General features: G+C 43.1%; 2 protein-coding genes across 2 annotated transcripts; both read left to right on the top strand.

The window, feature by feature from the left end:
- Positions 1-1,128: 1,128 nt before the first annotated feature.
- On the top strand, positions 1,129-4,786 carry LOC139630801 (shaker-related potassium channel tsha2-like). Its single transcript, XM_071494530.1, has 2 exons — positions 1,129-2,625; positions 4,220-4,786. The coding sequence occupies exon 1, from the start codon at positions 1,167-1,169 to the stop codon at positions 2,601-2,603; it is 1,437 nt and encodes a 478-aa protein (XP_071350631.1). The 5' UTR covers positions 1,129-1,166; the 3' UTR covers positions 2,604-2,625; positions 4,220-4,786.
- Positions 4,787-4,921: 135 nt separating this feature from the next.
- On the top strand, positions 4,922-14,182 carry LOC139630793 (potassium voltage-gated channel subfamily A member 1-like). The gene is made up of 2 exons (XM_071494518.1): positions 4,922-6,676; positions 7,377-14,182. Exon 2 carries the CDS (start codon positions 7,664-7,666, stop codon positions 9,131-9,133), a length of 1,470 nt encoding a protein of 489 aa, XP_071350619.1. The 5' UTR covers positions 4,922-6,676; positions 7,377-7,663; the 3' UTR covers positions 9,134-14,182.
- The last annotated feature ends 496 nt before the right edge of the window (positions 14,183-14,678 follow it).

Genomic DNA, 14,678 nt, shown 5'->3' with positions numbered 1-14,678 from the left:
CAATCTGAGGAGTAGAAGAAAAATGAAACTCTAATGTGAGAGAAGTAAACTTTTAACACCTTCAGTTTAATCCTAACTGCAGAGACTAATAAGACTGGAAGTACTTGCAGCTGTTTTTTTTTTGTGTTTTTTTTTTTAACTCCTCAGTGACCCTAAGCCCAGGTCACTTGTATTCTGGGGGTCCCCGTGTTCCAAGTTGTACAATTGAGCCCTTTAAGTGCAATGAACGGTGAATGTTATTTTGGCTGAGACTTCCTGAAGACGCTATCCTCTCTGGCTACTCAAGTGTCAGTCAAGCCAGCAGTTTCCACTGGCTGGGTCCAGGAGGGCCCCTGGTTATATGGGTCTCTGTGCTTCGAAGCATTCAAGCTATTTCATCTTATTTATTTCAAGACACATTTAATATGTAGCAGCAGAGAAAACAAACATCACTACACCTAACAAGCTAGATGTATTTATCTCGCAGTTTCTAAAACTGTGGGCTGTGACCCAAAGTAGACACGGGCTGGGTCCTGGAGGTTCCCCTTGTGATAAGAATAGCCCCATGATTTCATGAATGAGGGACCTGCTGGGTGAGAGACTCCATTTTTGAGTAGACTCTGGATCTGAAAACATACTGGATATTGCTCTCAACAAAAACAATAATAAGGACTTGGGTATGGGATATTTAAAAAAAAAAAAAACATTAAACCAAATGAAAAAAGATTACATTTGTAAGGCTACATGTTTACTTGGATATCTCTGCACCGCTACAGTGAAGTGGGTGAGTGTGAGAGGGACAGCAGCAGCAGCAAGTGTCATCTGGTCTTCCAACTTGGGGAGGGCTTTGGAGTTTAAAATGGTGTGAATATGATAGCCATCTCTAGCCATCGGTATAGCTTATGCAAGTGGAGATGTGTCTGCACCGTTGAAAGTTGACAGTTCAGAGGCACTAATCTGACAAAAGGACGGTGTAAATCAACAACAACACAACGATTCTGGATATTAACGAATAAAACTTTTGGGACCTTGGGAGCAGCAAAAAAAAAAAAAAAAAAAAAAAAGGACTTTGCCTGAATCTCAGGCGGCTGCATGAGAAAGAGAGTTGGGAGGACCCACGGGCTAAAGGGCAAGAGGAAGGCACCAAGGAGGTGAGTGACGGATTTACCCTAGGAGGGGTAAAAAAGATGACTGTGGTGTCCCAGGAGAACCACGACGAGGCTGTGGTCGTTACTCCTTTGTTGCAAGATGCTGCTGACTTGGAGCCAGCGGACCAGGAGTGCAGCGAGAGGGTTGTCATCAACATCTCTGGCCTGCGTTTTGAGACGCAGTTAAAGACGCTCTCCCGGTTCCCGACCACGCTTCTGGGAGACCCGCGTAAAAGGATGCGTTTCTTTGACCCGCTGAGAAATGAATACTTCTTTGACAGGAACAGGCCGAGCTTTGATGCCATTCTCTACTATTACCAGTCAGGAGGGCGTCTGCGGCGGCCCGTGAGTGTACCAGTGGATATTTTCCTGGAAGAAATAAAGTTTTATGAACTTGAGGAAGAGGCTATAGAGCTTTTCCGAGAAGATGAGGGCATGGCGAGGGAGGAGGACCGCCCGCTGCCTACCAACGAGTTTCAACGCCAGTTATGGCTCCTGTTTGAGTATCCAGAGAGTTCAGGGCCTGCGCGAATCATTGCCATTGTATCAGTTATGGTTATTTTGATATCCATTGTTATATTCTGTTTGGAGACGCTACCCGAGTTCAGAGAAGTCCCTCCAGTCCTGGACAACCAAGTCAATGGAAGTGCTCCCGGCAAAGCGCCCAGCCCATTCACAGATCCATTTTTCATGGTGGAGACACTCTGCATTGTGTGGTTCTCTTTTGAATTCACCATGAGGTTTCTCTCGTGTCCAAGTAAAGCGGCTTTCTTTAAAAACATCATGAACCTGATCGATGTTGTGGCTATAGCTCCATATTTCATCACCCTGGGCCTTGATCTTGCAGAGCATCAGGGCAGCAGTCAGCAAGCTGCGTCTTTGGCCATACTCAGGGTCATCCGTCTGGTCCGTGTTTTTAGGATTTTTAAACTCTCCAGGCACTCCAAGGGTCTCCAGATTCTCGGCCAAACGCTTCACGCAAGCCTCAGGGAGCTGGGACTGCTCATTTTCTTCCTGCTCATCGGAGTGATTTTATTCTCCAGTTCAGTTTATTTTGCAGAAGCAGAAGACCCCGAGTCTGGATTTTCGAGTATACCTGATGCGTTTTGGTGGGCTGTGGTGACAATGACCACAGTTGGTTATGGAGACATGTGTCCTTCCACCATTTGGGGGAAATTCGTTGGGTCTTTGTGCGCCATCGCCGGAGTACTCACCATAGCTTTACCGGTCCCTGTTATAGTGTCCAATTTCAATTATTTCTACCACAGAGAGAATGAGGAGGAGGAAAATGTTCAGTATGTACATGTGACCTGCGGGCAGCAGGACCAACCCTCCTTTAATGACTCCGATTCAAAGAAGAGCAACCAGTCGCTCTCCAAAACTGAGTCCTATCAGGAAAGCGACGACCTTGAAACTCTGACATATCCAAACCTAAACCAACTGGAGACATACACGGGGAAACTGACAGATGTATAAAGAAGATGGGTTGTTTTTCCTGGTGAGTTGTCTTCCAGTGGACATGCAGTTAAGGCATCTCCATGTCGACTGCTGCAGGTGTTTCACGCACATTGTATACAGTGGTTCCCAAACGCGGAGACACAGATAGTCATTTTACAATTCGCACTAAAATGAGGGAGTTTGGTTTAATTTCACTCCAACTTAATTCACCACATGAGAAAATCATTCCTCCCGCTGCTACAGTGGCCACTAGTAGAAAAACAACACGTGGGAAGCGGAGGACTGCAGCGTTATACTCGGTATCCCTTAAAGAAACACATTTGGGAACCCCTGCGGCACACAATACAACGCATGGGATGTTAGATATACAGCAGTTACATCAGCATAATGGACCCATAGGATCAAAAAAACTCCATAGCTGACAGGGGAAGGCGGTTTTTCTTTGTTTACCCACGAAGAAATGGCAACACAAACCACGTCTCGTTTTATAGTGCCAAAGCCTTCGATACAGCTCAGCCGTGCGTCAAAGCACCAGTGACGCACAAGCCAACCGCACCGGAGCGCACGGCGAGCTAGCGACACAGACACATAGACCGAGAAAATCATCTTTTTTATACCAGCCATATGTGTGTGTGTGTGTGTGTGTGTATGTGTGTGTGTGTGTGTGTGTGTGTGTGTGTGTGTGTGTGTGTGTGAGGTGGCTGTAGCCATGAGCTGCCTGGCACATGTTTGGCTCGTGTTGATGTGTGTGCGCTGAACGTGTTGCCCTGCGTAAACACCAGAGGCTGGGGCTGTCGTGCAGCATGGCGTCACACAGACACACAGTTGGACATCATGCAAACCTACTTTGCAAAAAAGTTTGAGGCGGGTAAATTTTGTAAACTTTGCTCCTGTTGCCATTTCTAATAGAAGTAATCGTGTAGTGGCTTTTTTATTTTTATTTTTTGCCCCTATGTCGATTTGCAGATTGCTGCTTTAATCGAGGCTACAACACTCAGGATACTACTCTCAGGTTTACCTGTTTTTCATAATAATGAAATCAGTGACCCACAATTAAAAGATACACATCTGGTAATCATGGGAATGAATGCCTGACTGACTGATTGAATGAATGAATGAACTTAATGTATATAGCATCGTTTTATGGAAACAACGCAGCTCAAAGCGCTTCACAATAAAAACACAGGTTTCAAAAACCATACACGTGGTAGCGAAAAGCATTTTTGTTTGTCTAAAAATAACATGTCTCGCAATTCTGAAAATGCTAATAATAATAATTGAAAATAATAATAGTAATTATGAGGGATAGGAGAAAACATCTCTGGCTTAATCTTCATGGAGCTTGTAAAAGACTTCCAGGAGACAGAATAAGTGAGCTGGGAGCGCCACTCTGTGGATGGTAAATACTCCTGCAAACAACTCTCGTGCTCAGGAAGTACAGTGTGTAAAAAGAACAATTAACACTGTTGCAGCTAGTCCTGACTGATTTTGCCTTAAGCCCCTGACACCGTGCTCTTTGACTCAATATGTACCCGGATGCTTGCGATGGTGGACTAAGCTCACCAGATGCCTGACTGCTTTCTCTCACCTCCTAATGTTAACACAGTGAGTTTTTGTTTTCTGCTTACTTGCAGGAGGCAGACGATTAAGCGAAGCTCGTTGTTCCCTCAGAGTCCCAACAAAACACAAAGTGTGGCATTCTCTTCCTCTCCAAACTATTGGATCACTTACTCACGGATTATTCTTGCATTGCCAGTGATGTAGCCTACAGAGACCTCACGGTGGAAGCGCATTGTTTGTTATGGACACTTTGTATCATCAGTAGAAAAACAACATTCTTTTGTTTAGGCTTTGTAAATGACCACGCTTTCCTTGTATAAAAAGCCTTGTGTACATACTGCGTTTTTGTAAATCTGAACCCCCCCCAACCCCCCACCCCACCCCACCCCACCCCACCCCTTTCTTATGGAGCTTATAATGCAAAGTTGGAAAAGCAACTTACCTCTGTGTTGTTATAAACATTCAGATTGCATTGCAGCTCGCTGTAAACAACATAGCCAAAAGCATTATAGTGCAATTTCTGCATGACATGAATTCATTGTGAATTTAAAATGTAATAAAATATTTATTTTTCTAATTTAAACATGTATGTGAACTTAACTTAATCCTTTTTATAAATAAATTACGAATCAGAAAACATACTACTCGTTATGTTTTCATTCTCAGAGTTACACTGATCAGACTCAGAGATCAGAGAAGGCAACAGCAAGTCATTTGTGTAAGAATTTCAAATTCAATCCCATTAATTAGTTCAATACACTAGATCTCTGTTGGTGCTGAATGATGGGGGGGGAAAAGGCACTGAGGCAAAGCTGTCTTGCCTAAAAAGCAATGAAGTTAATAAAATGCTATAGTGATAAATGAAGGGGGGGGGGGGGGGGTTTGGCTGGAGGCTCGTTTTAACAAATTGGACAGGGTTCCAATAACATGGTTTTGCGTTGAATGTGTTTTTAGAAAGTCAGACAACAGTTGTTTTGAGTCGGTCCCGCTCTGCCCCTCACTGTTTTTAGCTCACAATCAACCACTGCGCCCACATACAGTTCAGCAACGGACAAATACAACTTGTTATATGTTCTGATGTTTTATTGTAGTCACTTGAGCCTGTGTTCATGTGTGATTTGATTGGGGGATTTGTGGTTTGTGACCGAATCATCTGCGCTGTCCGTGGTGCTGACACGGATCCCGCGGCCTCTGCAGAGCGTCAGTCCACTAAACACGAAGTTAGTCCCGCCGTGCGTCTCATACCGTCCTGGCTCCTGCGGCCAAATGTAGCAATGAATGTGCATTGGGACGATGTTATAATATAGTTAGTATCACAAAGTATCAGGTCCTAGACATGATGCCTACACATACAGGCTGCTCTGCGAACACACGGTTGGAGATTTTATGTTTCTGCTCATGAGTAAAATGATGGAAATAAAGCACAAAAACAGATTTGGTCTCACAAACGCTCAGATAGTCTATCGCACATCGATTCTTGACGCATCCGACTAACCCCATACAGGCCAATCCTTAAATCCAGGGGTGTTGGGACGGAAAGGTAATTGTTCTAATCTCTCACCAATTGATGATCGGCTAGTTGCTAAACCAGAGATCCTCTGAGCCGCTACACAGTGTGGATTGAGAGATTTTGTCACCAAATGTCCTTCTTTGCAGTGGAATTGCGCCAGTGCTGGCACACAAGCGCTCTTGTTTTTGTGGTGTGTATGGAGAACTTCTGGCGGCGTGCTTTAGTAGAGCCGGTCTGCATTGCGTCGAAACCCTCCAACTCCTCCTCCTCCTCCTCCTCCTGCTGCTGCCGCTGCTGCTGCTGCTGCTCCCCCCCCCCCCCCCCTCTCTTCCCTCACCTCCCCTGCACTCGCATGTAAAATGCACAGCAGAACATGCTTGACATTGTCGAGCAAACACTCGGACCTCGCCGCAGCACTCGACTGTCTCTCCCACTGTCCATTTTGATTTTTTCTTTCTTTTCTTTTTTTTTTTTTTTTTTTTTTTTCCCCCCCAGTTCTACTCTCCGAGCCGTTCTGAAACATACTGAGCCCATCATCTTGTCTACTCGCAAAAAGCAGCAGATTTCTGCTGATGCAGTGATGTCTGGAAATGTCACGGGCTCGCTTGTTGCCCCCTTAATGTATCTCCCCCCCTGAACTGCAGCGCAAGATTTTCTCCTGCGGTACTGTAGGCTGTTCACACCACCGTGCCGCCGCGCAGGCAACTACCGACGCTGCGGCTTTGCGATCCTCTCTTTTCGCCCCATCTCCACCTCAGGCTTTCCTCACTTGACTCACCTGCTTTCCGCCGTGTTTTATCTGGTCTTGCTTCACCATCTACAGACATTTAGCCCTGTCTGGGGGCACTTTGATTGTGACGGACACAGTTGGGATGGTGATGAGCACAGTAAGGCTCTAGGCTGTTTTTTTTTTTTAGTAGGTGCAATGTAAAGTTGCCACATAACACCCACTGGTGCCCTGCTGTTGGATGATTTTACTCGAGGATAAGACGCATTCAAGACCTTTCAAGATCAACCCACGGTAAGCCTCGAAAATGCTGACTTATACAACAGATATCTGTTCAATTCTTTTTTTTTTATCGACAGATTTTGTTAATGTAAAGATAAAACACTACTGCTGTATTGTTTTCTCTCTTTCTTAGGGTTGGACTGTACCTATTTTGCCCCGCATTAGGCCTACAGACAGAGTACATGTAGAAACATCAGTTGCTATAATATCAGTATCAAATGTTATGCGTCACATCATAATTCAGGCTGGAGAAAGTGGCGTAGGATAAATCACTGCCAGCCTCCTTTAAGACATAGAAACACTGCAATTCGATGACAAACTAAAGTGAAAATCCGTATAGACATGTCATGGGAGTGTAACGGGATCAGGAGACACAATGCCTATTGAATTACTTATAGGATTTTTAAGAGAATGTAGAAAACACCACATATTAGAGGACGATCATCATAAACTCTCAAATGAGGACTACAGAGATATAAATGCCTGTGCTGTAGAAATATCAGAGAAATTCCTCCTTGGGATAATAGTTTTTTTACCTTTACCATCAGATAATTGCACTGATTGCGTGCTGAGAGAAGTAAATAAATAAATAAACAAACTGCAGAAAATGCTGAGCCAGCAAATATCTTGGCAGTTTGATCCTATTATTTCCTCCCTCTCCCTCTCTCTCTTCTCTCTTCTCTCTCTCTCTCTCTCTCTCTCTCGGTGACAGAGGCAGTAGTAACAACAGCAGCAGATGCACTGGAGAGCAGCAATGGTCAAGTCAGCGAGAACCGCAGTGGAGCCGCACTGAGGCAAAGCAGCCAACCAGCCCCCTCATATCAGGGGACGTCTCCAACAATTTAAGGGGTGTGGGAAGCTGAGGAGTGGAAAATTTCCCCCGAACCTGAATGCCTGTTCAGTCAGACTAACCGACATCCCAACACAACTCCTCCTCCTCCTCCTACTCCTCCTCCTTCTCCTTCTCCTCTTCCTCTTCCACCTCCTCCTTTTCCCAAAATGACCGTTGTAGCAGGAGATAACATGGACGAGACCTCGGCTGTCCCTGGCCACCCTCAGGACACCTATCCTCCAGACCACAATGACCACGAATGCTGCGAAAGGGTGGTCATCAATATAGCCGGTCTCCGGTTTGAGACGCAATTGAAAACTCTCTCCCAGTTTCCAGAGACGTTGCTGGGCAACCCCAAAAAGCGGATGCGGTACTTTGACCCTCTGAGAAACGAGTACTTCTTTGACAGAAACCGCCCCAGCTTTGATGCCATCCTCTACTACTACCAGTCTGGGGGTCGGCTGAGAAGACCAGTGAATGTCCCTTTGGATATGTTTTCGGAAGAAATCAAGTTCTACGAACTGGGAGTGGACGCAATGGAGAAGTTTCGTGAGGATGAGGGTTTCATCAGGGAGGAAGAGCGCCCTTTACCCGAGAAGGAGTTCCAGCGTCAGATTTGGCTCCTCTTCGAGCATCCAGAAAGCTCTGGCACCGCCAGAGGGATTGCCATTGTGTCTGTGATGGTGATCCTGATTTCAATAGTCATATTTTGTTTAGAGACTTTACCACAGCTGAAAGAGGACCCAACAAGTCGGGTAGTGGGGAACTCTACTATTTATTACAAGCCAAATATTCTCACTGACCCCTTCTTTGTCATTGAGACACTCTGTATAATCTGGTTCTCCTTTGAGTTGATAGTACGCTTTCTGGCATGCCCAAGTAAACCGGCCTTCTTCAAGAACATGATGAACATGATTGACATAGTGGCTATCATACCTTACTTCATTACACTTGGCACTGAGCTGGCTGAAGACCCAGACAATGAGGGAGTGGGGGAGCAGGCAACATCTCTGGCCATACTCAGGGTGATCCGTCTGGTCAGGGTGTTTAGGATCTTCAAGCTGTCACGACACTCCAAAGGACTTCAGATTTTGGGGCAGACCCTCAAGGCCAGCATGCGAGAGCTGGGGTTGCTGATCTTCTTTCTCTTCATTGGAGTCATCTTGTTCTCCAGTGCTGTCTACTTTGCTGAGGCAGAGGAGCAAGGATCCTACTTTGGCAGCATCCCGGATGCATTTTGGTGGGCTGTTGTGTCTATGACAACTGTGGGCTATGGGGACATGGTCCCAGTCACTATAGGAGGCAAGATTGTAGGATCTCTGTGCGCCATCGCTGGAGTGTTGACAATTGCACTCCCAGTGCCTGTCATTGTGTCCAACTTCAACTACTTCTACCACAGGGAGACTGAGGGAGAAGAGCAGGCCCAGCTGCTCAACGTCAGCAATCCCAACATCCCTTCTGAAACCAACTCCAGTCGCCGTAGTTCATCCACCGTCAGCAAGTCAGAGTACATGGAGATTGATGGAGACATAAACAATAGCATCGACAACTTTAGGGAGGCAAACCTCAGAACTGGCAATTGCACTATAGCCAACCAAAACTGTGTAAATAAAAGCAAGCTGCTCACAGATGTTTAGACACTTGTTAGGAACTTTGGGATCTCTATGGGACTGTCATATGTGGAGTAGACCATCAGTTAGGAATGCTTCATTTACCTCCTCAAAGCGCTCTATGGCATTAGGCCTACAACTATGCTCAGCTATATAGAAAGGAAACAGAAAAAACAAAGCTGTTAGAGTATATGACAGGTAGATAGAATAATTAATTCTTCTGATCCTACACATATATAGTTATATCAAAAAGAAAACATTGACTACTACACATATACGTGGCTCCCTGGAGGATGCAGAGCACACACTGTCTTATCGGACGACGGTGTGATAATTAAAATCTTATGCATGGAGTACAGATAACATTTCAGCAAGTTGCACAATGCACCAGAAAAGTCTGCAGAGACATGCAAGCATCTGCAGCCAAGTGGTAAGCGCCAGGAAGTTAGGTGACACCCCCCCTCCTCTCTCCTCTCTCCCTACAAAGGATCTACTATTCAGCAAAGCACCTTATAGGAGGAAGACTGATCTCTCTTGTTTGGATGTAAACAGATGGTGATCTACTCGCTTCATGGACATCCGCAATGCTGCTGTTTTCCAGCAGATGCTGTAATTGTGATATCACCAAGTGATTCAATGCCATGCCCTTTAGATGCAACACAGCACAATGATAAAGTGAGCTTCACACAAGCATGATTAGAGACTTTCCATTTTGATATTGGCATGCATGAGACATATCTCACGTAATGGAAAGGATGTTCTTTTGAATATCTGCCTCCATCCCCCCCTTCTCATCTGTTTTCATACTGAGTGCACTGGATGAGTTTTTAATTTGAAATGCTAATCATTTAGAAGTATAGAAATTGAATGTTAAATCTTAAGGGAACAGTACATAAATGAGATCATAGCATGAAAAAAAGTAACCTGCATTATGGTCTACTGACTAAGGTACTTTTGTATCCTGGTATATTTAATGCATGACATGAGTATACAGCTTGTTGCAATTCAGGCACTCTGCAGTGCCCTAATGTCAGGGAAACTAAGGAAATCAAATTCTGGATGTTTCTGAATTGCGATCAAATATATCCAAACCCACCTTGAGGATGCAGAGTTTCTAATTTAAAAGTAGACAAGGAAACTGAATAAATATTATCAAAAATGCATATAATCATAATAAGCACCAATTACAGTATTACGTCAATAGTGCAGTGCATGGACCTTCTTTGAACAAGAAAAGTTAACATATTGTTAGTCATGCTTCCATCTCCATGTCAGATCTTAGTACATTTTGTTCTGGAATCCACTGAAAAAGATCATTACCAAATTACACTTCATATCACAAAGAATTATTCTGACATTAGTTGCTAGTGCCTTTATCCCTTTCACCAACAGGACCAGTGAAAGTGCCTCTGTGTACAGTGGTATTTGTGAGGTTGAGCAGAGCTGGTTTACCTTCTGTTTTAGTGTTGACACACAGTTGGTTATGATGTTAATGATGCCAGATAAGCAAGACTGAAATAGCAGATGATTGTGGTCAAAAAAAAAACAAACAAACAAAAGAAATGATCCATGGCCGTCATGCACAACCCAGTTTTCATGCACTTAATTATGTCCTTAAGCAGCAATGTATTGTACTCTGCATGTTTACCAAGCCACTCCAAAAGGGAATATTCATTGGTTTTCAACATATTTTATTTATGTCTGTTGTTTTCGTTCGTGCACCATGCATCCTTTCAGGGTCTCTACCTCAGTGAGGTCATTGCAAACTTGCTGCAGAGCTGCAAGCTTCAATGCAGGGCTTCCTATACCATAATGCAAAATGGAACCTTAAGTGTAAACTGCAGTCATGCAATATTGAATGTGAGAGTCCCAAAACATAGCCTTTACACAAGCACTTAGGACAAATAGTGTACCAGAATCCCGCTCCTTTCGTTCACTTAAAGCTACGCACAATCAGAACATTCATTTATGGAGAGTTTTTAGAGATTGCTTGACTCTCCTAATAGGATGAGGTTGACTGTTTTATATGTTATGTTTCTTTGAAACAATGGTATATAAAGTTACTGTTGTGTCACAGAAGCACACGTTAATGTGTTTCAGCATGTGTGTAGGAGAGAGCAGAGAAGTTTGATATAGTCTTTGAATTTGTCATACTGCAATCCTTGGGCATTATGACGCACACCAAAGTGCAGCCCGTTTTTTTGCACAATCATTTTGTTCTGTTGCTTGAACCATTTCTGCTCGTTTGTTTTTCACTGTGCTCGCTCATATCTAATGCATTGTTTCTCAGCACATTGTCCCAGACAGGCTAACTGCAGATAGAGAGACTGGGACAAATTGTAATGACTACTTGAAAATCTCAAGCTACTGTACATCAATCTACACTCAGTATAAAGATGAATTCATTCAAACGATGGTAAGATTTTGTACTGTATGCTATTTTTTTTTTTTTTTTAATTTAGCACTCTCCTGACAAGGTCCTGTGAAAAAAAGCTCCACTGCAGTGTTACTTGAATGTCACAGTTGTTTCTGTTGGTGCAATGGCTATCCTTTGTGGTGCTAGTACAGGACTACCCTTGTTGTCTTGTTACCATCACATGTTATCTGTGAAGCTGAAGCCTTCATTGAATGTTTCGGACAAGGTTTTTTCCATTCTATGATTCTTGTTCCTAAGCGTTTTGTTATTGGTGGCTGGTTGGTTAGTTTAGGGCACTGTTTGTTATTTTATTTGGAACTGATCTTTGTACTGTACTGCTGAAGAGTGTCTGCCTCAAGTGAGGTAAATATACAAGAGCCTTGATAGATGTCAGTAACTTATCATGAGAGCAAAAAAGACACATATTTGTGTCAGGGATCTTCAACTTGTATGGGGTTTCTTGTACAGAAGGATGCCAATAATACCCAATACCATATATTTAATACCATATGTAGGATGATACAAGGAAATTCTAGTCGTCTCATAAATGCAGCTATCAGGAAATTGTTCGCTTTGGTCACGAGTTTCTTCAATGACTGATGCTTGAAAGTAGTGATGTGTGTAACATGTCCTGCATGCAACAGTTCAACGTGAGGTGAAGAAAATACAAATGATACCCCTCACATTAGCAGTGCTGTTGCTACTCTCGCTGTGAGGGCATGTATGGATGGTGCTATGCATTCAATTACCCAACAGAAACATGCATTCTGAACAGCAATAGAATAACAGAAAACCTGTTTCTTAGATGTTTTTTTGTAAAAAAAACAAAACAAAACAAAGAAAAACAAATCTATTTTGAATGTCAGTGCAACTGCGATCACTTGACAGATACTCACAACAGGGCTGTTTATGTACCAACCTCTTACCCTCTGTTCTGTGGTTTTGTAGGGTCAGTGGGGTCAAATGTAGAGGCTGACATTTTGTTGAGAGAAACCCGTGAAAAAAAAAATCCAAATGTAGGCTTTGTAATAGTGGCAGTCCCCATTAACCATCCAGGTTGGACTCAAGTTGTTTTGCAGTCAGGAACAAAGGCTGAACCTTATAACACAGTCCCAAAGGAACAGCCCGTAATGCACTTAGAGAGGATCTATCATCAGTTCAGTGGACTGATCAGCTGTGTGAGTGAAAGTCAGAGAAGGTGCCTAAATTGTTTTTACATATTCATTTGTTTTGCTTACTGTCAGGTGTTATGCTTCTGCAAACAAAAGTGAGAAGATCTAAAAAAAAAAAGACAATTTAATGTAACAAAGAAAAAACACGAAATGTCATGAGAACAAAATGCAATTTAGCTACAATAAGATAGAGAAAAGTAACCACTATATACTGCAATTACCTATGAAAAACAATTTTAATGTGTGTTTTTATTTTCCTCTCTTTTTGGTGGCACTGTAACATGACTGATTTAGGAAGAACATGCCATATACTGGAATATCAAAGACAATATGTTCCTCTGGCAAGCCATGATAATGAAACTACTGTATTATGATCAATTGCTATACACTAAATGATATGGACAAGAAGTGTACTATAAAAAACAAAAAACAAAAAAAGGATTGTCTTTTTGGTTTCAAGAGAAAAAAAAAAAGACAGGATTCATTTAAACACCATGTTCACATTTTCCTCACTGCTGAACCTACTGCTTTAATGTATCTACAGAAATCTACTGATCGCAAAAAACTGCATGGTCGATGGAAGACTGCATGAGCTTTGCTTTCAAACTGTGGATCAACTATAATACAGTTGCATCATTTTAAAAAAGAAACCCTTGCTTTCATCTGCACCAAGGCTTTGTGTAAAAGGCCCTGTTCAGAAGTTGTTGTGAAACATGTCTGCTGGATTTCTCAAAAGCACCTTAGCGCTGACCTCATCACTGAAACAACGTGGGGTATCCGAGCTGTACTCAGCGTCTGTGTGTGATGTCCAGGTTGTGCTTGCTTAGGCTCTGAATGTTAGGAAGGACATTAAGGGCTAGTTTCTCAAACTTTATCTCTATTCTAGGACTGAAACGCTCATTCAAGTGACATTTCGTCCATTCTTATCTCAGTCTAGACTGTAGTGATACTGCATTGTGGGAAACCTGCCTGTCATGTCTAAACAGGGCCTGTGCCACACATCCTCCTCTGTACCATATTGGTTTTTAGGCATTCTTGTTTGCTAAAAGGTCTCAATACTGGACTGCTTTCTGCCTGCTGAGGAGGCTCTGAACAGGATCAAATGATGGGATTATTGTGTACCTCGCTCACCAAAGGTGACTATCAATGAGAAGATCTTGTTTGTGTTTGAAGCGTGATGGCTATGAGTTTGTATTTTCTGTCAAGAGCGCACATTTAATTGCCAGTAGGGAAGTTTTGGGGCAAATTGCAAAAGGAATGTTGAACTCTTCTGCTCTTCTTTTCATCCACAAGCAAACCAAACTCTGATTGTGTTATCCAGCCGTCATTGTCATGTTGTGTTTACTGAGGATTATGCTATAATGTGTTCAGTTTGTCAGATGATGACAAAGGCATGGTCTGTGATCTATGCAAGGGTTATTTGTTGTTTCTTTTCTTATACCACTTATGATTTCATCTAACATTAACTTCAATAAATTTTTAAGGATCTGCTGGTGTATGCTCATTTTGGCATGGGGGATGGGGGATTTAAGCCATCTTCTGCAGTACGTTGTCAGAGCCCTGTCTGTACTGCACTAACAGGAGAAATATGCCGCAGTGTGGAGTGTTACAGAACTCGAAGTCTCAATCTAAATGTGTCCTGCCTCTGTACTACCCTCTCGCTGAAGCCATTAGCAGTGATTCACGAGGCTAAGGTAATGGTTCACACTAATCCTCCATCCCAGGAGAGGCCCGCTTACCTCTGTCATTCTCTGCAAGTTGTTACGCACCTCAGGGGCCTGAAGAGCTCCCTTCACTTTCTTTTTTTCCTCCTGTATTCGCATGGGCGCATGCCTAAGACCATCACGGTGTGAAGGTATCTGGGCTGCAATTAACAATTATTTTAATTATTGATTAATCTGCTGATTATTTTCACCGATTAATTGATCAATAAAATGTCAGAAAACTGTGAAAAATGCCCATCATCATTTCCTAAAGCCCAAGG

Source organism: Trachinotus anak, unplaced genomic scaffold, assembly GCF_046630095.1.
Source record: "Trachinotus anak isolate AG129_WGS33_773 ecotype Australia unplaced genomic scaffold, CSIRO_AGI_Tana_v1 ptg000002l, whole genome shotgun sequence".
Lineage (NCBI taxonomy): Eukaryota > Metazoa > Chordata > Actinopteri > Carangiformes > Carangidae > Trachinotus > Trachinotus anak.
Note: the sequence above shows the minus strand (reverse complement) of the source record. Positions and strands in the feature narration are given on the sequence as shown.

What these genes read in the sequence shown, in the direction of transcription:
- LOC139630801 (XM_071494530.1), top strand. Translation starts at nt 1,167, where the DNA reads ATGACTGTGGTGTCCCAGGAGAACCACGACGAGGCTGTGGTCGTTACT.
- LOC139630793 (XM_071494518.1), top strand. Translation starts at nt 7,664, where the DNA reads ATGACCGTTGTAGCAGGAGATAACATGGACGAGACCTCGGCTGTCCCT.